General features: G+C 43.9%; 1 protein-coding gene across 2 annotated transcripts in view; it reads right to left on the reverse strand.

The window, feature by feature from the left end:
* ADAMTS12 (ADAM metallopeptidase with thrombospondin type 1 motif 12) overlaps positions 1-26457 on the reverse strand; it is a 274545-nt gene that overhangs the window by 72006 nt on the left and 176082 nt on the right. For both annotated transcript variants that reach the window (XM_045022339.1, XM_045022340.1), the window contains 2 exons: positions 19051-19184; positions 4819-4939 (listed from right to left, as the gene is read on the reverse strand). In XM_045022339.1, the coding sequence (XP_044878274.1) occupies positions 4819-4939; positions 19051-19184 (255 nt within the window). The remainder of the gene's footprint in view (positions 1-4818; positions 4940-19050; positions 19185-26457) is intronic.

A 26457-nucleotide genomic window follows, 5' to 3' on the forward strand; every position in this document is an offset into this window, starting at 1 on the left:
ACATGATGCAGACAAGATCACCTGGTTTAAGAAATTCTGCAATTGTTAAGAAGGAAAAAAAAAACAGTTGGAAGGGACTGGATGTTTTGCCATCTTGATCACCAGTAGCTGATGATATTTTACCAGTACATCCAGTATTATGGTGCATTTTCTAGAACAAAACCTGTTTCTTCAACAAACTTGAATACAGGAAAATATATTATAGAAAAGGAAAATACATTATCTATGAGAATATTATTTTCCAGCTGTACAACTAATTACATTTAAAAAACCTGATCAAGCTTAAAAGAAATATACAAAAGGTCCCATGAAAATCCTGGCCCCATGAAAGTCAATGGCAAAGCTCCCATTGACTTTAGTGGATTTCACCCAAAAGCTATTTCAATATGGCTGGTCAGAATTATGTTCTGGGCAACTTTCTCTCCCCTCCCCTTAATTATTTAGAGACTTGTTTTCCTCAATAGAGCAATAAAATAAATGATGAAGAGGTGTGTGAGCTGCCTTGTACCACATACTAAAAAGACAAATAATGGTCTTGTTTGTGCAGCAACTCACTGAACACATGATCTCTGAATGCAAATACTACACTAACTTGCCATTTTAACAACAACAAAATGTGCTGTGTGAGATAATACCCAATTAAGCAACAGCTCCTTCTGTTGTAGATAGGTCTTCGTATATATACAGTAACGTGAATGACACCACATATGAGAGTTAATAGGTTATCTGATTTAAGAAGGAAGGTAAAATAGACTTATCAATTTACTGGATACTAATTTGCCTTAGAGGCAGGACACATGTGGGTGATATTTAAAAATGACAAATTAAAAGATTTTAATCAAATAGCATTTTAAACAGTATGATGCTACTAAGTCTGCAGTTGCAAAGCATTTAGCTGCTGCTTCACTGGGATAGAAACAATATTTATCTTTTTCTAGAAAAGAAGAGAGACTCTCAAAAGCGTATAAGTTAATTGTAGAACTGTACCAAATCTGGCAACTGTTCCCTTATGTCTGTTTTCAAAATTTGCCTTCAGAATAATTATGTTATCTTTCACTGCCATTTCTAAACAAACAGGTACAGCAAGTTCTCCCATGTTACTATTAACCTTGCTCTGTATTCCAAACAGGAGTTAGATTAGGCAGGGGGGCATGATGAGGAGGAGTGGGGGACAACAGGGGCGGGGGCAAGGTGATGGTATTCTTCCAGACTCCTGTAAAATAAGCTCCAGCCAAACAATCTGCTGCCCACTGTACATGCATGCTCTCTGGGCTGGTTGGGCTTTGCAACCTCACTGGGGGTTCAAATATAATCAATGGCACTGCTGGGCTCCTTGTATGTCCCATATGGCTCCCCGTTGTGGGGCCTTAGATACCCCATTGGGTTCTGCTAGGTTCTTTTGGTTTCACTGCTTCTTCATTGGGAGCAGGGGAAAAGTGGTGCTTGTTTGCTCATGGTAACAAATCAAGCAGATCTTCATAAAATAATCCTCCCTCTCCTTTTTTACGTGCAACTGGTGAGCAGTGAAATAGTTCACTGCTCGCACTGGGTGTCTGAACTAGCACTCTCTGAGATCAATGAGGCAGCTCACACCTCTCAGAGCTGTTATTTAGATTCTGCAGGCGGAATCTTGGCTTTGGTTACCTCAAAAACATGAACCAAGTATATCTCAACAACCATAACAGGGAGAGACTTACATTAAAAAAGAAGTAATCTTAGGCTATGTCTACACTAGAGACCTTACAGTGGCACAGCTGTACCGATGCAGTTGTGCCGCTGTAAGGTCTCCCATGTAGCCGCTCTATGCTGACAGAGCTCTCCTGTTCACATAATTATACCACCCCTAACGAGTGGCAGTAGCCATGTTGGCAGGAGAGCATCTCCCATCAACGCAGCGCTGTCCACACCGGTGCTCCTGTCGGTTTAACTTATGTCACTCAGGGGTGTGTTTTTTCATACCCCTGAGTGACATAAGTTAAACTGACAAAACTGCTAGTGTAGACATAGCCTAATATTCTGGAAAATACAGTGGCTGCATAGAATAGGTGCCGGCCTTTTATCAGCAGGCTCCACTGAATCGGAGCCCTGACTCTTGCTGTCATTTATACAGTCAGTATCATTTCTCTTCCCCTATTTTGTTTATTTGTTAGTTAACTTTTAAAACATGTAATGATTTAGGTGCCACATCTATACACAGGAGCCTACAACATTTGGTAATTTAGTCAGTCAACATCTGAATGATTTTTTTTATTTATATTACCTTTTTTGTTAATGTATTTGACCTGCATAATTAACCTAACGAACCAATGGGTGACAGGGCATGGATCACTTGATGATAACTTGTCTGTTCATTCCCTTTGGGGCACCTGCCATTGACCACTTTCAGAGGACAGGATACTGGGCTTGATGGACCAGTATGGCCATTCTTATGTTCTTCTGAATAACTACTGTGTTTCTTAATAATAAAATACTAAACTGACTGTGTCTCCGGTTTATGAGGCAGTAACTGATTGTTATACATACTGATATAAACAAACTTGGAGGCCACGTCGGAGTCAGTTTGCCCATCTAATTTATTACATTGCCACAACTCTCCTGAATTAGTTAATTAGTTCTCTCAGGAACTCTGAAGTGCCGCATCACACCACAGCCCAGAGTGTGAATGAACCACGCTCCTGCCTATCAGAATGTGGCAGGTCAAACAAAAAATGGTACATCCCTGAATTTAGGACATCTCCATCCCCCAAATAAATAAAAACCTTTCCCTGCTTGAGGTTTTATTTCAATTCCATAAAAAAGGCAATCAAAAGTGTGCACGGTGTCTCAGAAGTTGGTTCAGAACTCAGCACTACAAACATAAAACATGTCAAAAGGAAGCACGCTTGCTTGCCTCACAGTAATACCTTCCTCTTGTATATTGTTTTTCCATCGGGAGATCTCAATACAAAGGTCAGTATCATTTATCACCTGTTACAAAGGTGCAGAGAGGTGAAGTGACTTGCTCAAGGTCTCACCCTGGAGGCCAGTGGCCAAGCCAGGAATAAAACCCACATTTCCAGAGTCACCGCCTAGTGCGCTATCCACTAGACCACACTGCCTCACTCAGAACAGATGCACAAAAATCACAACTATCCTGACAGAATGTTTGCACCCAGCTTTCATGAAAAGTTCTTAGACATGTACAAAAATTGTGCAGACCACCTGTTGTCTGCAAAGGTAAGTCAAACCCAGTCAAAGCTGATCTGAACACCTTTGAGGTTTGAGCAAAAAGTTTCAGACACCTCTAACATAGAATCCTTCACTTCTAGGACTCTGGATCAAAACCAGCCCTGGTCAGTAATGACCAAAAGCCTGGGGTGTGATTTTCAAAAGTGCTCAGGACTGATCGAACCCTGCTCCCATTTAAACCAATAGGAGTTTTATCTTTGACTTCAATAGGAGCAGGGTTAGGTCCAAACTAAGTGCATTTAAAAATTCCACCCCTATTTTCCATTTGACAGCTGCGTGGTGGGCCAATGTGAAATGAGCTGATGGTCTCAGTCCAGTTTCTAGTGATGTTTGTAGATAAATTACTAATTGATGATCTTACTTCATAATAATAAACTGTTGGTAATCTCAGATGAGGGCAAGGGATTAAAAGAGGTTAGGAAGTGAACTATCCTCTCACTTCTGAAGGTGATTACTCCTTGCCAGGTCAGGGTCTACGTATCTGATAGGAGTGGTATAGAGAAGCTGTCTTTACTGATACCTAGGCTGTAGTTAATCAGAGACTTTGCAGGCCACTCTGTTTCAGAAGCACTACATTCTTTTAATAATATTTGCAATATCTTTTAATAATAAATAGCAAAGTTGGTTAACAAAAATAAAACCACTACCAAAAGTGTGTGTGTTCAGAGTGAAATCTGCTAATACTTCTATCTAGTGCTCAAGTAGGGTGACCAGATGTCCCGATTTTATAGGGACAGTCCCGATTTTTGGGTCTTTTTCTTATATTGGCTCCTATTACCCCCCACCCCCCCGGCCTGATTTTTCACACTTGCTGTCTGATTGCCCTATGCTCAACTATGTTTTGGAAACTATCAGATTCATAAGACTTTTTCAGCAGAAGTAAATGCAACAATAATGTATCTCACTGATTTGCTCACCAAGTCAGAAAGTGTTTTAATAAGAGAAAATGTGAGGATCTGGCCTGGCCTGACCAAGGTGTTCTAGGTGCAGAATTCAAGGGAGGGAAGGAGGAGGAAGGTGGTATGAAGCTACCTTTCCTTTCTCCCAATCCTAAGAACATCCAGGGAACTGCTCAGACATCCTCTATGGACCATTACATTACCCAGAGATCAACCCAGCCACATCCCTACCTGCTACCTACGTGGGGAATGGGCTGCAAGTGGGCAGATAAAACTGATGTAGCTGGATCTATGGTCACCCAGGGAACGAATCCCCAAGTTGCTCATCTGGGAAGTTTTCTGGGAACTTACCACCTAATGATTTCCCCAGTTTTTTGAAGGCGATTAATTACATACCTTTTGCAAATGACCTTGCTGGCTATTTATTATCTGGGTAATTTGCAGTGGAGGCTGTTGACATCCAACAGCCAGGAGGCAAAACAGGCATTTAATTGGTCAAGGGGCACTCAAAGCCATTTCACAGTCCAGACTAAAGAATTGTCTCTGATTCAAAACAGACTATGCAAAGCCGTCAGTGAGGAGTCTCCACTGGTAATTTGCCATTCACCAACTTGAAATGAGAAGAATTTTTCAAGCCTCATTTGAAGAAACGGTTTCAGCAAGAGAAGAAAAAAAAAAGGCCCCTCTTTACCTAATCCTTCACTTTGATTGAACATCATCTTCACCGTCTGACAAGCAGATCCATCTCCAAGGCAAACTCCGCATCGATCTTCAGTTGCATTGGAATTTATCTCATAATCACAGCCAACAGTCTAAAGGGAAAGACATTTTCATTATAAATATTCTATCTATAATGAATTGCTCCAGACCCAACGTATCACTGACTCTGGTGTCAGCTTCTAATCAGCTGCTTCAGAAGGGAAAATGAACTGATTTCACTGAGTACAACATATTTTATATGCAGACACTTAATACCAGAGACTGTCACATCTTATTTAAGTATAAAATCACACATATTGTACAAGAGTGACAGGCATTATTTGCCCAGGACATGCTATGAACCATACAATGGTTACAAGAAGCCATTATTTTAACAGAAGCACACCTCAGTTGACCTGTATTGTCCAGCATATCCTGGATTTTTCTCTACTTTTGTATGGCATACGGATATCCCAGGTTTCCCAAGCAAGTGTTTTGCCAATTGGACTAAAAAGTAGCAGTGTTAGTGGCCTGATATTTTATCTACTAACCTTTGCCAGTATATCACTAAAATGAACATGTTCTGAAAGACACACTCATTATAATGAATGCTTGGAACTTGTACTAACATTGGTACTCAGTAGCAGTTTAGTGCATATCTTGGGGATTCAGTTGTAGAACATGCTGAGTTTATGCAAGCATGGCCGCAGAACAGCTCTAGAAATAATAGGGCAGATGCTGGTTTCTGCTTCAGCTTCTTTGTGCCACACAGGTGGTACAAAGGGACTGGATTCTGGCTGTGGCCAACCTCTGTACCTCCCCAACCTCAGAGGGGCTGGAGGTGAGGTATGGTGGAACTATGCCCAGCCAATCATCCATCCATATATGGGCCCTTAGGACCACAATCCAGTGCCAGAAGGTAGTACAATCCAGTTTGCTTTAGATCAGCTTTGGGGTAGTGCAGGGCAGCTCACAGGTTCAAAGAACTGGAACTTCTTTCTCTTGCACTGAGCAGAACTTGGATGCAGGGGAAAATCTTACCCTATGCGCCTTTAATGGCCATAAGGATCCTAAAACACATTTAATTTGTTTTAAATTATTTTAAATAGATTATCTCAGAGACAGAGGAAAGAATTTAGTACTAAAGAAAAGACAGAATGTAATATACGAGAGATGCAATGCTTTGGAAACATGGATTATTCAAAGACCTATATTGAGATATGACAGATGCTAAGGACCCATAGAATATTCAAATGCTACTATATCAAATTTATAAGTGTTATGTGTAATTTTATAGGTTGGCTAGTGATTGTAGCCTGGCTCAATAGATGACCTAAAGGATATTTCCTGCAGGAACTAAAGCCATTAGGGGTAACAAGTCTGTGGAATGTTCACCCTCTGGGGGAAATAGCATAGAGTAGTTTGATCTGCTTCAAGAAGTCTCGCAGACAAAGAATTGGAAACTGTATAAAGAGACAGTCATGATCTGGGAGACAGGACACTCACAGTAGATCCAAAAACTGATGTGAAACTGGGACCAAGACAGAGATCCTGAGGGAAGAACCTGCAGTACTTTAACCATATGAGGGTCTCCATGTGGAAGATGAGTGACTGCCTGATATATTAGAGTTGCATAGAAAACAATCTCTGTAATGTTTTTTATTCTGAATAAATCATACTTTGCTTTATGAAAGCTGGCTGGTCACTGGTTAATCCTGTCAATGGTTAACAGTGGTGAATCTGAAGCTGGTCAGACCTGCTGAATAATCACAATGAATTGTGGGCGTCTGGATCCCAAATCTCCAGTCTGGAGGGACTGGATTGCAAACTTCTGTTGGGAGAAAAGGTAATAGCTAGAGGCCTGAGACCTTAGCGGGGTGCCTGTCCAGAGGCCACAAAGGGAAAAGTGTAGTTACCTCAGGTACTGAGACTTAAGTAATATTTAACTTTAAACTTTTATTTGTATAGACAATTACTTTTGAAGATGCAGAGCCTGCCACCTTAACTGTGGAACAGTGAATTTAAAATATGTTATTACCAGAGATTTAAAAAAGAATTGAATTTTACGAACCATTGTCACAAGTCATTTTAACAAATGTTAAAGCATATCAATAGTGCTTCGCTACCACAGTCAGATGTAATCATTATAGACGGGCTGGTGGCACGTAAAGCAAGGATTCAACCTCTTTATGTATGAAGAATACAGTGTGTATCCTCTCCAAAATTACTGTACAGCACTTCCCCTCTGGTCACAAAATGAATACTGGGGAGTCTGGCAGCATGCAGAACAAGCAGAAAACATCCATTTCTGGTCTCCTGAAGTTTAACTTTTTTTCATTCTTCCCCTACTGTGATAAATTGTGAATTATTCACCTTTCATCCTGATTTGGATGAAAAAATGATGAGAGGGAAAGATTTTTTTCCAGAGAGGTCTAGGGGTTATTTTGAAAGAGGGTATCTTATCTGAGGGTAACTTATTTTCTCAATCCCAATAAGAACAATGGGAGATGGCAGCCAATTTCCATTGGCATGTTAATTTAGGGCACCCAAAATGCTCTCAATGCTGCCCGAACCGTGCATTTCCATAACTTAATGTGCTTGGATTTCTTTAAATACTAACCTTAACTCAGAATGGCCTTGGTTAATAATATTTGTTTGGGAATAATTACAACATATCAGTAATGTAGTTCACTCTATATTGCTGATATGTACTCTCAATCTTAATCTGGTTTTGCCTGGAAATAGAAAGAGAACTACTACTGCAATATGGTCCTACTCAAGACAGATTTTCAGACAGCAAATAAGATTTTGTAAGGATTCAAAAATCTGATAAACAGGCCAAATTCATCCCTGATGTAACTAAACCAAGATCAATTTTACTTGACAGAGTGGAGGCATTTTGCCCAATGTTGAAACTTATTCTGTATCTTGAAAAGCTAAACCTTAATTGTTCATTAAAATACTATCAGCTAGATTAATATAAAGGGAGTTTTCCATAGCAATGCTTCCATGGGTAAGCACAAATAGGAAGTGCCATGCTCAATAGCGCTCATTTCTGTCTGGCCTACCTGCCTAGTGCTCATCTCTGTGGTGTCTGAGCATCTGCAGTAGCACAGTCCTTTCACTCCTCAGAGTTTAAACACTCTGTTTAAGAGGGTCCCTTGAAAAAGGATTAGTCATTTCACGTCATGAAATTCCAACACGGGGTTGTCAAAGGAGGCAAGAGAAAAAAAGTTGCAACAGTTTGTTTTCAATTCAAATTGTTCAGAAATGAAGGGCTATGTTATGCCTTTCCCATAACAGGAAGAGAGTATATAGGGTGCCATTCCTTCTCCCAGCAATAAAATGGCTCCTGGTGTGTTTTGCTGTGCAAGGGACAGAGGAGAGATGGTAATTTCTGATCAGAGTCACCTCCACTGCCTGCCTACTGGTATGAATGTGCTGGAGGAAGCGCTTGCTGCGGCATTTAAAAAAAGTGTAGCAAGAGTCACCCACACCGTGTTCCTCCCCAACGCTCAGAAGATATTATGCCTTACAGGGTTAATTCTTGCAGCTCTGGTGCTTGGGGCTTCTCCTTCCTACCCCTGTGTGACTCAGCATCATGAAACCATGCTCAGAGTCTGTGCCACATATTCTGTCACTTTCTAGAAGCTCAACCAGCAGGAGGCTCTGAAATGTTCATTGTAATTCAACAAGTTGGGCTAAAGTTACAGAAAGTAAACCTGCCTCCAACATGCTTTGATGATAATAATGGTTTTAAATTATTTTTGTTACGGCAGCTGGAGGCCTTTGGCCAGGCCCCACCCACAAATGAAAACGGATTATTGTAATTTCGATGCGTTATTTTCTCTCACTGTTCTACTCATGTAAAACACCCTTTCAGTTGTGGTACTTGCTAACTTTTCTAACACCATCCTGCTGTATGAGATTGTAACTGAGTTCACGCACTGCTAAGTGCCCCCTCATGGCCAGGTGTGGTGTAGCAGCTCCCTTGAAGAGCTAGTGTCCCCTGCCGATAGTCACTCTGCTGCTGTGGTGATTTCTCTGTCAGTAACTCAGCTCTGCAGCCAGGTCTCCATCTTAAGTCCACCCTTCCTGTAGTCACAGTTGTCCAAACTAAAAGTCCCCAGAATGTCTTTAACACAAACAAAAATCCTTTCCCCTCTCTGGGGGCTTTTCCACAGCCTGTTGTCCCCCTGCTGAGCTCAATAACTCTTGCAGTGGGCTTGTACACCCCCTTCCTTGGGGCCAGCCACAGAACCCAGTCCCAGCCTCTACTCTGGGTTCCAGTCCAGGGCCTTGTACTGAACAACTAGTTCTGTTCCTCTACTTGTGCTGCAATTTTCCCCTGAGCCACTTTCCACACAACCTCTTAAATACTCCTCTGGATCTCTCTGTCTCCTCCCTGCTTAATCAGGGTTCCAGCCAGGCTACTGCCCAGAGGCTCCCGGCTCCCCGCCAACAGCCCAGGAGCATGGTATGGCGTTCGCAGCCAGGAGCCCAGCTTGCAGTGGGGAGAGGGGAGCTGAGAGCCCTGGGGACAGCCAGGCTCATGGTGAGGAGCTGGGTGTGGAACTGAGCGCTCAGGTTCTCAGCCCCATCCACTGCCCCTCTTAAGTCAGCGGAAGCGCTTCTAGTGAGGACACGCACTATCGACAGAAGGAGGGTAGTGTGGACATGAACCACCTCAGTAATTACAGTGGTGCTTGTAAGTAGACCTAACATTGACTTTTCTAATGTAGACATGCCCTTAGACCAGACGTGGGCAAACTACAGCCCGCGGGCCACATCCAGCCCATGGGACCCTCCTGCCTGGCTCCTGAGCTTCCAGCCTGGAAGCCTAGTCCCCGGTCCCACCCCTGATGTCACCCTTTCCCCGCAGCCACACCACCGCGCAGGCCACACTCTGGCCTGCCGCTTCCGCTGGGCAGCGTGGGGAGCACAGCTGGCTCTGGCCGGGTGTTGTGGCTGCGAGCTCCTGCTGCTGGTAAGGGGGCGGGGAGGAGGGGGGTTGGGTAAGGGAGCAGGGTTCTGGGGGGCAGTCAGGGAGGAGGGGGTGGTTGGATGGGGCAGAGGTTCTGGGGTGGTGGTCAGGGGATGGGGAACTGAGAGGGTTGGGAGTGGGAGTCCCAGGGGGCCTGTCAGGAGGTGGCAGGGATGGGGATAGGGGTCGGGAGGTCAGTCAGGGGACAGGGAGCAGGGGGGTGGATAGGCGGTGGGGGTTCCAGGAGGGGGCAGTCAGGGGACAAGGAGCAGGGGGGGGTTGGATGGGTTGTCAGGGGGTGGGAAGTGGGTGGGGACCAGACTGTTTGGGGAGGCACAGCCTTCCCTACCTGGCCTGTCATACCGTTGTGCAACCCCGATGTGGCCCTCAGGCCAAAAAGTTTGCCCCCCCCCGCCTTAGATAGACAAGGTGGGTGAGGTAATATCTTTTATTGGACCAACTTCTGTTGGTGAGAGAGACAAGCTTTCGAATGACATAGAGCTCTTCTTCAGGTCTGGGAAAAGTACTTCATATCACAGCTAAATACAAGGTGGAACAGACTGTTTAGCGTAAGTAAGAGACACATTGTAAGAGACCCGATCAGCCAGGGGCGCAAAAGCCAAAATTGGGAATGACTCCCTGAGTCAATCCCTCCTTTTTGGTATCTAAAAATAGAATCAGTCCTGCCTAGAATATGGGCAAGTGTACTAGAGAACCACTGTATCATAGAGCCAGAGAGCACAGCTGCTCTGTGTCAGATCCCACAGAAATTATGAGCTGTATACTATTCACAGGGGGTGCTCCTGCAACAACCCCACCTGTTGATTCCGTTCTTCCCCCAGCCTTCCTGGGCTACCATAGCATTGCACCCCCACTTGTGTGATGAATTAATAAAGAATGCAGGAATAAGACACAGTGACTTGTTAGTGAGAAATGAGTGGAAGGCAGCTTCCAGCTGCTATGATAGTCCAGACAGGACAGTAAGGAGTGTGGAGAAGAGGAGCCCAGCATCCCTCTGCTAGTCCAGGGGCAATTGAATCTTTTCTTTACACATGAAGGGTGGGGGCTGATGGAGCTCAGCCCCCTGTTGCTATTATGAGGATGGTTACCAGCCATACTGCACCATCTACAAGGAAAAATTAGGGCCAGGCGCCCTTGATTGACCTCACTGATGCTAGTCGGCATGGTTACCAGCCCTTTTGCACTGCCCCATGTGCCAATAGACTGATGACGAGGACGGGTATCAGTCGTATTGCACCATCAGCCACCCATGGCGGGGGGGGGAGTGAGGATGTTAGTGTTGACGGCTGCAGCATCGCGTCTATCTGCAGCATTCAGTAAAGATAGGGTGACATGTAAAAGAGTCAAGAGAGGATTGTTTTCCCTTTCACTTCTGGGGGTGGGTGGGGGTGTGTGTAAATTGCCGAGCTATGCCCTGACCCACCGCGGACACGGTGTTTGACCCTAGACGCATTTGGAGCTCAGCCAAGAATGCAAATGCTTTTCGGAGACTGCAGGAACTGTGGGATAGCTTGAGTCCTCCAGTCCATGAGCGTCCATTTGATTCTTTGGCTTTCCGTTACGCTTGTCACGCAGCAGTGCGCTGAGCCCCTGCTATGGCGTCTGTCTGGAGATTTTAAAAAAATGATTTTGAATTTCGTCTTCTGTAACGGAGCGCTGATAGAACAGATTTGCCTGCCCTTACAGCGATCACGTCCGCATGGTCCATGCGGGAGCTCTTTCTTTATTTTGATTTTTAACTGCATCGCCACACGTGCTGATCGGAGCTCCATGCTGGGCAAACAGGAAATATTCAAAAGTTCGCGGGGCTTTTCCTGTCTACCTGGCCACTGCATCCGAGTTCAGATTGCTGTCCAGAGCGGTCAGTGGTGCACTGTGGGATACCGCCCGGAGGCCAATACCGTCGATCAGCGGCCACACTAACCCTAATCCGATATGGTAATACCGATACTAGCGCTACTCCTCTCGTTAGGGAGGAGTACAGAAACCGGTTTAAAGAGCCATTAAAATCGATATAAGGTGCCTCCTAGTGTGGACGGTTGTGGCGTTAAATCAGTTTTACGCTCCTAAAACCGATTTAAATGCCTAGTGTAGACCAGGCTACAGAAGCAGCATATGCAGGTTTTGAATCTGTTGTTATGGCAGGGTCTAGTGCCACTTTGAGTTACTGGGTATTGGTCTCTGGGGCTCCTGTTTCTGATGGTGAGCTTGGCAAGGCTGGGGGGCTGTTCGAAGGTCTCAGAACTACTTATGCTAAACAATCTGTTCCACCTTGTATTTAGCTGTGATATAGAGTACTTCTCCCACACCTGAGGAAGAGCTCGTGGATAGCTCAAAAGCTTGTCTCTTTCACCAACAGAAGTTAGTCCAGTAAAAGATACTACCTCACCCACCTTCTCTCTCTAATATCATGGGACCAACAAGGTTACACCAATATGGCAAACAACCTTGACATTAAATGACTAGCAGGCGTCTTTAATTTATTCTGTGCGAAACAAGGTTTGTGTCAAGAAGCTCTTCAGTAACCTTGGCTTCTCTTTCTCTCTTTGGAGAAGGTTAAATTTTAAAAATAAGTACAAATTCTCTTCACTGCTATTTAAGGCTTTTTAACACAAAAATACTTTAGCATTCAAAGTGCCAGGCTTAAGTTTATGAACAGTACAGTGTGTTGCAGAGAGATAAGCAAATGCAGTGGGTAGCTCACGACCCCATTCTTGCCTCCCTGCATTATAGTTGTTCTGTCAAAGGTAGTGTTAATAAGGTATAGGAAGAGCTTAGATACCACAATGATAAGCCTAGTATTGTCCTCATCCTCTGAGGTGCTGAGAACTTACTACTACAACTGGAAGCAAAGGGAGTGGAGGACGGTCAGTACTTTATATTTAGCACACCTTAAATAGATAAAGTTGTACCATGCACCTAAGTCTATCAGAGGACAGATGCATCATATTTTCTAATTTACTTGCCAAGAACCATACAATATGTATTGCATTCACCTGGACTGAACTAATACTGTGCTGAATTATTCTAAGAGATGTTTGAAAAGGTTTTTTCCCAAGTGGATATGCAGTGTACACATTTTATATAAAAGTGTGCTACCATTCAGAGAAGAGGCCTACTTTAGTTACCTAGTAATCATTTGTTCTAGGCCTTGGAAATTGCCAGATTACATTGTTCATCACACGATCCTGGCTTTGATTCGTTCTGTTTGTTGGGTGAAGTGAAACGATATGTAAATGGGCTGCCAGCTTTATTCACAATAGCACAAGTACACTAATTTTAAAACAACCTTGCTTCTCCTGAATTGTTTATGATAATACATGTTGAAAGGAGAAAAATTGTTAACCTTGGAGGATAGGACAAGAAGCAATGGGCTTAAATTGAAGTAAGAGAGGTTCAGGTTGGATATTAAGGAAAACTTCCTGTCAGGGTGGTTAACCACTGGAATAAATTGCCCAGGGAGGTTGTGGGGTCTCCATCACTGGAGATTTTTAAGAGCAGGTTAGACAAACACCTGTCAGGGATGGTCTGGATAATACTTAGTCCTGCCATGAGTGCAGGAGACTGGACTAGATGACCTCTTGAGGTCCCTTCCAGTCCTATGATTCTATGACTAATACCTGCAAAATGGCCCTTAAAAACAATCATATATGTGAACAATTCAGAACTTCATATGTTCATGTACCATCTTCTGAAAAAAAATGATGTTTGAAGTATGTGACAAATGGCCAGTGCTTTTATGGCGGATCCCACGCTTTTCCTTCGTGTGATGGGTCAGCTCACTGCCTCTTGCCCCTATTCTTGGGCTTCCTGCCCTCTCTCCCTTGGCAGGGTTTCTCTTGGTCCTCTGTGCCTGGGGAGTCCCTCTGCTCTGCTTAAGCAGGTTTCCCTTCCCCTGGTACTCTGGTCAACAATAGTACTCCTCCAAACTACAGTCAGCTTTCCTTCCCTCCTGCCATCTGACTGAAGCAGGATTTTTTATTAGGTCTCTGGCAAGGGCTTAATTGGCTCCAGGTGCTCTAATTAACCTGTAGTAACCTCTCCTCAGCACACAGGGAATAAGGCTCTGATCATCCTGGGGTTTATATACCTCCCATCTATCACTTTCCTGCTGCATCACAAGTACCTGCTTGCATCCGAAGAAGTGGGTATTCACCCACGAAAGCTCATGCTGCAAAACATCTGTTAGTCTATAAGGTGCCACAGGATTCTTTGCTGCTTCTAAAGTACCATATGCAAATTTTTACTGTTTATACACATTTATTTTAGGTCTTAATAAACTTAAGTATTGAATTTGCCTGGCGGACATCTGCCTGGGGGAAATTAGACAAGATAGTAGTTTGGAGGGGAAGTCTGAGTTGGGGGGAACAGGAAGTTAAGAGCTGATCGGGAATTTTAAAACAAAACAGGTTTTTCATCAGAAAATGCCAATGTGTCAAAACTGAAATTTTGTGAGAACATGTTGGTTTAGATGAAATTTTCAGTAGGAAATGTTTCTTAGGGGCAGGATGGAATTTTTGGTCAAAACCAGAGACATCAGAATAGCCTGGTGGTCAGTGCACTCACCTGGGATGTGGGAAACTCACATACAAGTCCCTGAAGAAGAGCTCTGTGTAGACTGAAAGCTTGTCTGTCTCTGGTCCAATAAAAGCTATTACCTCACCCATCAAGTCCCTGCTCTGTCTGATGCAGTTGAGTGTGCTGACTAGACTGATAGTGACTACTCTGGGAAAGGTGGGCCTCTCTTGCTGGGTTGTTGTGAAAACGTTGAGTGGTCTCCCTTTTATCTGGATGCACGGAGGGAAATTTTTCAAAATTACAAGAAGTTTCACAAGATGGGAAAACAGATTCCACCTCAGCACTAATGAAGTTACGCTGAGAGTAGGGATTCTGGATGGAGTGTAGGGGGGATTCCTGTGGTGTCTGCAGGAGTGTAAGTATAAAAAAAGGCAGGGAAGTGGAAGGGCGGGGAGGGCTCTGGAGGTATGTCGGGGGGAAGAAGGGCAGGGAGGGCTCTGGTGGTGGGGGTGGAGAGGAGATGGACGAGGGGGCTGTGATGATGTATGTGTGGGGGAGGACAGGGAGGGCTATGGTGGTGTGGGGGGGGAGGGAAGCAGGGGGCTCTGGTGGTGTGGGGGGGGGAGAAGGACAGGGAGGGCTCCGGTGGTGTGGGGGCAGGAGAAGAAGGAAAGGGAGGGCTCTGGTGGTGTGGGGGCAGGAGAAGAAGGAAAGGGAGGGCTCTGGTGGTGTGGGGGCAGGAGAAGAAGGAAAGGGAGGGCTCTGGTGGTGTGGGTGCAGGAGAAGAAGGAAAGGGAGGGCTCTGGTGGTGTGGGGGGGGGAAGGATGACGGGGAGGGCTATGGCGGTGTGGTGTGGGGGGACACAGAGGAGCTCTGGTGGTGTGGGGGGTGGGAGAAGGACAGGGAAGGCTACGTTGGGGTATGTGTGTGCATGCATCAGGGGGCTCTGGTGATGTGGGGGGAAGAGAAGGACAAGGGAGGGCTTTGGTGGTGTGTGTGTGGGAGAAACTGGGGCTTTGGTGGTGTGGGGGGAGAAGGACAGGGTGGGCTCTGGTGGTATGTTTGTGTGGGAGGAGGAAGTAGGGAGGGCTCTCGTGATGTGGGGGCAAGAAGAGAAGGAAAGGGAGGGCTCTGGTGGTGTGTGGGGGAGAGAAGGACGACAGGGAGGGCTCTGGTGGTGTGTGTGGGGGAGAAGGAGGACAGGGAGGGCTACGGTGGTAGTGTGTGTGGGTGGGGGGGAGCAGGGGAGCTCTGGTGGGGGTGGAGGTGGAGAAGGACAGGAGGTCTCTGGTGGTGTGTGTGTGTGGAGGGGGAAGGGTAGGGAAGGCTCTGGCGGTGTGTGTGGGGGGAGAAGGATAGATAGGGCTCTGGTGATGTGTGGAGAAGGAGAAAGACAGCGAGGGCTCTGGTGTGTGTGGTGGGGGTGGGAAATCAGGGGGGCTCTGGTATGTGTGTGTGGGGGAAAGGGTAGGGAGGGCTCTTGTGGTGTATGTATGTGGGGAAAGGGCAGGGAGGTCTCTGGAGTGTGTGTGGGGGGGAGAAGAGCAGGGAGGACTCTGGTGTGAGAATGGGAAGAAGAGCAGGGAGGGTTCTGGTGTGTATCTGTGTGGGGGGGGAGAAGGGTAGGGAGGACTCTGGAGTGTGGAGGGAAGGAGAAAAGGAAGGGAGGGCTCTGTTGGTGGTAGTGGCTTTGTGCGTGTGGAAAAGAAAGGCAGAGTGTGTTCAGAGGGGAGAGGCAGAGTGGTAATGTGCCTTGACTGTAATTTCGTGGCTCTGGGCACCAGGCAGATTCAGCTGCAACTCACCTTGCTTGAGGGCTTCAGGTTTCCAAATCTCCTCCAGTTGTTTGAACCAGGGTGCTTTGCTAGTCTCACTGCAATCACTGGGCTCTGTGGGAAGTCTTTTTTGCTGGTCTCCTCCTCCTTGGACTCACAACTCCTTCCTCGTAGTTAAGGGATCCCACAGCCCCCCTCCACGGGGTTGTGGCATGATTTAAGCAGGGCCCTGAACTCACAACTCCTTCCTCTTGGTGAAAGGGTTCCACAGCCCTCCTTCTTGAGGCCGGGCTGTGATCCAGGTAGGCCCCCCAGCCCACCTCTCTCCCTTCTGGTTCCGATCTCAGGGAGCCTCTCTTCTAACTCAATGTTCCCCTGCTGCGATTCCCTCTTAATCTTCCTGTAAGCTACCAAACAGCTGGATTTTATTATTCTAAGGAGGCAGCTACCTGATTAACATCTGGATCCCATTGCTCTGCTAGTCTGCTGCTCTCGTCCTCTCTCGCCTTTCTTTTTGAAAGGTTTTGTCATGGAATAGGGTTTGGCTTGCTCCAGGCCCCCCTGTCCCTTCAAGGGAACAGAACAACCTTTTGCCACAGACCACTTCTAACATGCTCATGTACCACAGTTTGGGAACCTCTGAGCTGCACGGTAGAGCTTGCTTTCAACAGAGATGCACCAATTCATCCTCCCTGATTCAAATGAATTTTTAAAAGACCTGCTTTGTATAAAATAGACATACATTTGTAGTGATGTGTGAACTGCGAAAGCTTGTGGGATTCAATCTGAATAAATATTCGAAAGCCTGAAGCTTAGTCATGCTGATCTCAATCCCTTTGGCTTAGAAATCAGAGTGAAACTCTCATGAGATGAGTGCTCTGATAAACTTTCAGGTATTATTGGAGTTGGATCAAATATACCAGGAAAACAGCCCTCTTCATTCAGTATTCTGCCTCTCTTCGATCAGTCCTGCCGCGAGCCAAGCAGCACAGAGGTGAGCAAAAATTAGGGTGACCATATATCCCGTTTTGGCCGGCACAGTCCCTTTTTTAAGCCCTGACCTGGACGTCCTGACTTTTTTTTTTTTTTTTTTTGCGCAAAAGTGAGCCTGTGTCCCATTTGCTTTTGCTAACTTGATCAGTTGGCAGGAGCAAATGGGACACATGACCACTTTTGTCAAAAAAGTAGGGTGCGGAGGAACATGCGGGGGGGAAGGAGAGGGGCAAGCAGCAATGCCAGCCCCATGCAGGGGGGGAGGCAGGGCTCGAGTGAGCAGTGACACCAGCCCCAGCCTTTGGGAAATATGGTCATTCTATCTAGTATGTGAGTCACTGCTTGCCCAAGCCTGGCCTGCCCCCCGTGTGGGGAGGGGGGCTCGGGCAAGTGACTTGGGCCAGCCCTGCGCCGGGGGAGGAGGGCCCGGGCCAGCCCTGCGTGGTGTCCCGTTTTCCCTTTGGGAAACACTGTCTCCGAAGCAAAAATATACTTTTGAAAAATTTACCAAACATTTTCATATCTTAAAGAGGTTTGTTTCAGTCTATCCTCGCGTGTGACTGTTCACAGCAGTTCCCCCTGCCCATCCCAGCTCCCACTGAAGCAAAGGGGAATATTTTCACTGACTCCAATGGGAGCTGGATCAGGAACTCCAGTTTATCCAAATAATTCACTGGTACAAGTGTAAGCACTGTATAACAAAAATAAGAATTAACCCTTTTGTTGCTGTTCTTTGAGGCACCAACAATTCCACTGGAAAGTTAAATCTTTGGAGTAGACACATAGCAAGTACATGACTTGGTACTCAGGTGGTTAAGGCATGTAGCTATCAAATGACCCTCCAGGAAGAGGATAAATTAATTTCTACCAGCAGCTAAGTGTTTTCTAGGAATCACAGTCCTGCCTTTGTTCCCAAAGTCATCAGTGGCCAAATTTCCTTTGGGCATCAACAGGAACAGGCTCTGAACCTCATATTTTCAAAAAAATAAAACTACGGATAAAACTATTACATACCACAAAAACATACTCCAGTGCTTTGCTATCCTATTGGAAAACAGCCCATTGACTAAGACTATGGGATTTCCTTATCTTATAACTATGTAACCATAACCCAATATTGCAGGAACTGCATGTATTTTCAAAACACACCAATAGAATGTTGTGGATGCTGGGTACATCCTAGGTGTAGTTAGGGTGACCAGACAGTAAAGTATGAAAAATCAGGACGGGGGTAGGGAGGTAAAAGGCACCTATATAACACAAAGCCCCAACTATCGGGACTCTCTGTCCTCCTCCTCCCCCCCACACACCACCAGGGCCCTCCCTTTCCTATAAAATTGGGACATCTGGTCACCCTAGGTGTAGTGGAGAATGATGTCAAAAGAGTAATGTTACAATTAAAAAACACATTGTTACATGTACTCATTAGTTTGCTTTGGTTACGTACGGTAAATTTCTTGCAGTTTCACTGCTTCTAAACCTGAATGTCCTTCAGTGTGTGATTAAATATTACAAGTACAATGGCTTTAATTCTAAGCTGATGAATAACACATGGTTTCATACAATTAGGATCACATTTTCAAAATGTAACTCTATGAAATGGTTAAAACTAATTGTGGCCCCAAAACTGTATAATCCTCGGTGAAAACAATATCGCCATAGGAATAGAGCAAACAGACATTCTTAAATTGATTCTGATAAAAGAAACAACAACAACAACCAGGCCAATCTGTTCTGTAGAATGGGTCAAAGTTATTCTAATGTCCATTTAGAAAAGCAGTTCCCCTTTAACTTGTTTCTACTATAATTTAAAATACAATGAAATCAAATGCCCTGTGCTGGCATCCTCTTAAATAAGTTGGTAAACAGTTTCCCCTGATAATACAGTCCCATGAAATTTTAGAGAAGGAAACATACAAACATACCCAATACCTTACACATGCCATTAATACAGATATCTCGTCTGTTTCTGCCTTCATAGCAAGGAGTACCATCACTAACTGCATCCAGCATTTTCTCTGAAAATTGGCCATCTACAGGGCGGCAGTGGAGCTCACATGGATGAGCTGAAGGAAAAAAACAAAGATAGTTTCTCACTGTAGTAATTATAATATGTAGTAAGCAAAGTTCTGAAGTAAAATATGCAGAACTCTGATAATCTGTGGTACATCAAGGAATTTGCAAGATGAAACATATGGAGAATATCTCACATCTTAAAAAATGTATTAGAGTCAGATATGGGATTGAAAATATTTAAAATGAATTTAGTACTCATGAAAAATATCAAATTGACAGTCCCACTGCTGAACAACAGTGGCTAACATACTTCATATCTGATTTAATGCCCCCAATCAAGAAAGCTTCAACTTCCAGCCATTGGATCGTGTTATACCTTTCTCTGCTTGACTGAAGAGCCCATTATTAAATATTTGTATTCCATGTAGATACTTACTGACTGATCAAGTCACCACTTAATCTTCACTTTATTAAGCTACATAGATTGATCTTCTTAAATCTATCACCATAAGACATAATTTCTAATCCTTTAATCATCCTCATGGCTCTTCTTGGAGCGCTGTGAAGTTTATAAAATTTCTTGAATTGTGGACTCCAGAACTGGACACAGTCCAGTGCCAAATACAGAGGTAAAATAATCTCTCTATTCCTACTTGAGGTCCCCCTGTTTATACGCCCAAGGATCATATTAGCTCTGTTGGCAATACTGTTGCACTAGGACTTTTGCTGGATTGGGGGTTTAAATCTGTTACTGACAGACCCAAAGGAAGTAAGTCAACCAAGACATCAAGGTATTTGTGTAGTTTACATATACATTTATTAAATATTTTAAGGACTATTCAGCTGTGCTGTATACCCATATCTGCTGCCTAATGCGATGCCTAATGAAGTCAATGACAATCCTTCCCTTGACTTAAATGGGGAATTAAGTCAGGCCATTCCTGCATAATTTTATTGTTGCGACCACTGTCTTTCTTTCCCACCTCACTGTTTTGTCGCACTTTCATTGTGTCATATGTGCAGCTGTACTCAAACTTGGCAAGGAAGGGCCCTTTGCATTTACATGCAATGTGAGCAGTGCAATTTTTGGCACTGTTTAAAAACAAAAACAAAATTATACTTATAAATGATAAAAGAGCAAGAGAGTAGCTCAGTCTCTATTGTTGTTTGAACAGCACGGGCAATATGTTCGGCTCTGTGTAGCACACAAAATAAAAGCTGTCCCTTCCCACAAAGAGCTGCAAGGTCCTAGTCTTGCAAAGACAGCTTTGAACACTTCAGAAGTCCCACTTAAGTCAATACAGTCTTTGGAGAATTGGGGTCTCAAAGACAAAAACAGAAGATGGGACATTCTGGGAAACCCAGAAACTTAGATTTTTTTTGGCTAACTGTACACAAAAGGTAAAAGTTGGTTTTTAAGAGGGACTTGAGTGAAAAGAAGGCAGTGGCTTGGCAAATTGGGATGAAGGAGTGCATTCCACTTATAATGGGCAGCATGGAGATAGGAGTATGCAGAGGGTAGATGGAACTGGGCTTTGAAACTGGCATCATTCAAGGAGGTAAGTGGTAGGAGTTAAGGTCTGAGATGTAGACAGGGGTGGAATTATGAAAGGCTTTGATGGCTAGGATGAAAAAAATAATCCCCATTCAATCCTGATCCAGTCTGTGAAGTTTGCTAACTGGGGCAATCAATCAATCTCATTTTGACAGCGTTTTTTGTGATATTCAAAAGAGGAATGATTTTTATTTTATTTCATTAAATTCATGTAGGAGCTTTCTGCCTGCTGTGGTTAATTTCAGTATCTGGTGCTAAAATAAACGTGGTACTTACTTCTGTCCCCCTCCCCTGCAAGGCACCATTTTTCAATAAAAAGCACCATGTTTTCTAGGAAACAAGGATTCCAGAATTCGATCTAGTCTTTGTCTCCTGCTCTAAACTGACACAGAAATTGTGCAAAACCCCTTTTCTACTTTCAAGCAGTTCCTAATGTGTAGAACAGAAGTTTGACTTCCCAGTGGAGAAGTGTATGGGATTGTGTAAAACTCACCATGGTGTCCAATTTCATTTCTGGAAGCACTGAGCATGAAAGAAAGCACAGTGGCAACTGCTGAAAAATGAAACAGCCCTATCGGGCATGAACAGAAAAATTGCCAGTTTGCCTCTGAACTTCACTGAAAATAAAAGCAGTTCCTGCTCCTACCCCACAGTGTCAATTCATTATTCAGTAGACAGGCACATTAACTCTAGGAATGATGGAAGTATTAAGCTTTGGACTTTCACATATAGATACAACTGATTATGGGATGGATCACTGCAGCCATTGAGGAAATTGCCTATTATCTCAGCCACCTTGCTAGCCGTTTGTTTTCCAGATTATTATGATGTGTATTACTGTAGTGTCCACAGGCGCTAACCAACATCAGGGCCCCATTATGCCAGTGTTTCTCAAATGCGACCATCGGGGGCTTTTCTTGTGGCCACAACCTCATGGATGGTGACGGCTGCCAGCAAGGGTTGGGCCTTGCCCCCTCTGGAGACACAAACACTGGGGGAGCAGGCAGCCAGTGAGTTCCCCAGCTTCCTGGGGCAGAGAGGTCAGGATCAGCCCTGGCATAGCAGGCAGCAGGCTCCAGCTGCAGGACTTTGGGCTCCATCTCCAGGCTCTGGGGTCCGTCACCCAGGCCCTATCCCCCAGGTGCAAGGCTTTGGGCTCTGGCCCAGTGCTCACCTCCGGTCCCCGCTGCCTCCTCCAGCCCCCCATCCAGTCTCCCTATCGCTCCTGTCCCTGCTGCCGTCCTATGCACCATCCCATCCAGGGCTTAATTTGTCCCTTGCCATGCTGGGGCTGAGTAAGTCTGCTGTGAAAAGTGATATCTGTACATTTGTTAATACCACTTTTCATAGTAGACTTGGTAGCTAGCTGGGAGGCTGTGAAAAGTGATATTAACATACAAGTATCACTTTTCACAACAGCAGACTTACTCGCCAGCAAGTCGTAAAATAAAAAAAGCAACCAGAAAAGCAAAGGAAACAACAACAAAGACAAGAATGTGCAAAGCACCTTATTTGTGTTTCTATTCTGTTTAGCTCCAGTAAAGAATAGAGACAACTGTACATTATTTTCATTATTGAGTCTGCAAAAAAACCCTACACAAATAAATTACAGATTTGGACATGCATATGTGCATATTTATTTGTTTTTCCTAAAGTTAATTTAAGTATTTTAGGAAAAATTGTCAGAGCGGCCACCAGCAAAAAAATTTGTTGTGAGAACACCTGTGGTAGACTCTAAGCAGACTTCATAAAAGATAATCATTGTCCCCAAAGATCTTACACTTTAAATAGAGTAGACGAAAGGAAGTACTATTATCCTCCTTTTGTAAATGGGGAACTGAGGCACAAGGAGATTAAGAGACTGTCCAGGTCACACAGAAAATGCACAGAAAAGCCAAATATTTAACCAACATTTCTCAAGGCTCAATCCAGTGATTTAGCCATAAGATCATCTTTTCACTCAGTAAGAACATGAGCATTGTTCAAAAGAGCATTTTTGTTTAAAGCAATTTTTTGCGCCTAGGTGAATTTCACTAATTAACAATGACACTTTACCAAAGAAGCTGCCATCTTACGTATTGATAGGCCAGTATACACAGAGATTCTTGTAATCCAAAATATTCATTAAATAACAGATCTGATCTTGAAACATAGGCCTTGATTTTGAAAAATACCTTTCCTTCGACTTTCTGTAGTTTTGCCTGAGAAAAAACTCAAGGATCAGGCCTTAAATGTATTCCTTCAAACTGAATGGAGATTGTATCACTGACTTCAATGGGAACAAGACCGAGTCCTTAATACAGAGGCAGAATGGATGTAATGGAATTCCAAGTAAAGGAATCTATTAGGGAAAGTATCTATTTTACTGCAACTAGTTAACAATAAATTAAAAGACAAGAGCTTTCAAAATATTAAGGCTATAAGCAGAAGAGAAGCGGCAAATACTGAGAGGTACAACCCAGCCAATATTCCTATTTCAGGTCATAAAAACATCAGAGAGTCTGACTGCCCCTTTCCTATGGAAAAACACAAAGAGGCAGCCCTGGTGGGAGGAAAACTTCATAATGTTTCCTCCAAATCATTTTAGGGGAGATAGGAATCTTCCTCCTCAGAATCTGTGGATCTCAGGGGTTCTGCAGAAGGAATGAGCTATCTGCCAAGAGGTTCTGCTTTCGCTCCTGCAGTAGCGCATCCCATTCTACCGTAGCTCCTCGGCAGCTTGTCTCCAATGGGCACCCAGTGACAACAGTGGGGTTTCTTTGAAAGTAAGCATGGCTTGTTACATAAGGACAAAGCAAAAACTGAGTAAGGATGTCAAAATTTGGCCCTGTGGCTTCCCCCCTCCCAGTTTGTGCGCACAGGAATCCCTACTCAGGCAGTGTAAATTGAACTACATGAAGCTAATCAAAGGGAACACACATTCTTTCTCAATAGCAGAAATAATAAAAAAGGTTTCAATTGTGTCCTTCAGAGTTTACTCCCATTAATTTACATCAAAGTACATCTACACTCTTGAGCTGGAAGTGTAACGTACATGTGCTAGTTCTGATCAAATCAGTGCACTAAAAATAACAGTGTAGCCATGGTGGAACAATCAGTGAGACAGGCTAGTCGTCTGAGTAATTGCCTAAGATTGCAGGTGTGATGTTACTCAGGACAGCCAGCCTATTCCACCACCCAGCCTTGCCACGGCTCTACTTCTATTTTTAGTGCACTTGCTTGATCAAAGCTAGCATGTGTATGTCTACCTGAGCAGGAAATTATACCTCCAGTGTAGACATACCCTTAAAAAAAGGATCCATTCTCACCTGGTTAAGTTGGTGTTTGACCAATGTGTGCTGCGGCCTAAAGACAGGATTGTCTGTTTGTCAGAGGATGGAGATGGATGGCAGGAGAGAGATCACTTGATCATTGCCTGTTAGGTTCACTCCCTCTGGGGCACCTGGCATTGGCCACTCTTGGTAGACAGATACTGGGCTAGATGGACCTTTGGTCTGACCCAGTACGGCCGTTCTTATGTTCAATATTTTTTCCTACTACACAAGGAGTGATTCTGTCTTTCTGTTGAAATGTTGGTTCCATTGAACTCAATAGGACCAGGATTTGGCTAAGGGAAGGCTGTAGGAGAGAAATCAACCAAACAACCCCTCCCCCACACCCTAGTCATCAGAAGGGGGCAAAAAAGGGAGAGAGTAAGAAGGCAAGCAGGTGCTTTATAACATCAAGCAATCCTTACAAGTGAAGTTTCTGGCTGATTTCAAACTAATGGCAATAGAAGGTCCTGACAGCTCAGCTCCAGAGAATGTAGCTGTACAGATCTGATCTGAGCCACAGACATATTGCCTTCTGAAGACATATGAGATCCGTCACAGTTGAGTTATGTAACCCCTATTCTCCAATATATGAGAGGAGGATAAACAGACAGTTGAGCCCATCACTGTCACGAACTGATTAAATATAATGTATCCATATAGGATTATTTCTCTTTCTAGCCTTTATTCCGTAAACTCAGAGTAGGCTTCACATTGAAATACTGTTCTCCAAGAAACCAGCAGATTTAGACCAATCCCCTGAAGAAAATAAATTAATAAAGTAAGCAAGCCTGAGTATCTCTTCCTTATCACAACTCGGTAGATTTAATACCATAAAGATAAACATTGTATCCTGGTTTAATTACCTCTGTCACAGCTGCACCAGTCTGCCAGTTTCAAAGAGAATTGTCTGTGGAAAATGACTAAGGCTTTTTTAACTTATTTTTTTCCTTCAGTGTAAGGTCGGATATTCTATATATATATATATATATATATATATATATATATATATATATATATATATATATATATATATATATATATATACATATACAGACACATATATATATATATATATATATACACACACACACACACACACACACATATATGCTGGAAAAACTGTAACTACATGCCCAATATTAAGAGAAACTATCTCTGCTGGGTTACACATCTCTCTTCAGATCTTGGAATCATCTGAGCGCTGAACTGAAGGTGAAATTGGATGAATTTTCTCACATACAGATGAAGGCATAAGACTAGTGAACAATATAACAGCTAGGCAACTATAAGTTCCTTCAGTGTACAGTAATGAACAACCTGATACTTTTCAAATCCCGTCTCTAGGCCCCTTTCCTCCTCATGGCCCATGCCCTCTAACCCTCTCAGCAAAACACTCGGGCCACAATTTTCAAACTAGAATTCCTAACGTTAGTCATCTGCTATGGTGTCAAACCTCCACAAACCCAGTGAAGTAAATGAGAGCTAGTGCTGCTCAGTGCCTTTTAAAATCAGGTTATTGTCGTTTCTGTTCCTAATTATGGATTTGGGGGCCTAATTTTAGGCCTAAAATCCTCTTTCCAGGCCTATTCAGTTGCTCCAGGCTCAGTTATTTTTCCTGAAATTTACTCATTATATCTTCTCACTTCAGCCTACACCCAACTAGAGAGACTACTGCCACAAAATTAATCTGTATCACACAGTACACACTTACTATACCAGGGTTTGCATTGATAGATTGGAACTGAGTCAGAAGCATTTAGTTTAAAACATGCAATTCAAAAAATAAATCGCATTATTTTCCTCATCCTTGTTCACATCTGAAGAAATCTAGATAGTGAGCTTCATATTGTTCAACATCTCCTTTCACAGTAGATCTTATTTATAAATTTACACCCAATAGACACTTTAGTTCTGATCAGTTCTAACTGCAAACATTTTAGGCAAAGCCCTCCCACGCTGCAGGTGAGGAAGAAGACATAGCAGCACTAGTCACAGAGTGCCTCAGTCACAGCAGCACTAGTCTGCCAGTTTCTGTATTTCATTCAGATGTTGTTTTTGGAAGAGCAGCAACATTCATCCACCATGCATGCCCCTTCTTGCCCAGCCCTGGTAGTATGGGCAAGAAAACTCCATAAACCTAGTACCACTACATTCACTAGCTTCCTTCCTGGCTCATGAAGCTAGCAGCTGGATTTTGCATTTTGTCATCCATCCTTTCTTTCTTCAGCTCCCCTTCCTCCCTCTCTCCTGAATGTCCCTCTGCCTAGGATGACCACACATCCCGTTTTGGACGGGACAGTCCATTTTTTAAGCCCTGTCCAAGCCATCCCGACTTTTTTGGCAAAATTAGGCATTTGTCCCATTTGCACTTGCCAACTGATTATCAGCTGGCAAGAGCAAACTGGACAAATGCCCAGCCAAACTTCTTTTTGCCAAAAAAAAAAAAAAAGGAGT

Source organism: Mauremys mutica, chromosome 6 (genome assembly GCF_020497125.1).
Source record: "Mauremys mutica isolate MM-2020 ecotype Southern chromosome 6, ASM2049712v1, whole genome shotgun sequence".
Classification (NCBI taxonomy): Eukaryota; Metazoa; Chordata; order Testudines; family Geoemydidae; genus Mauremys; species Mauremys mutica.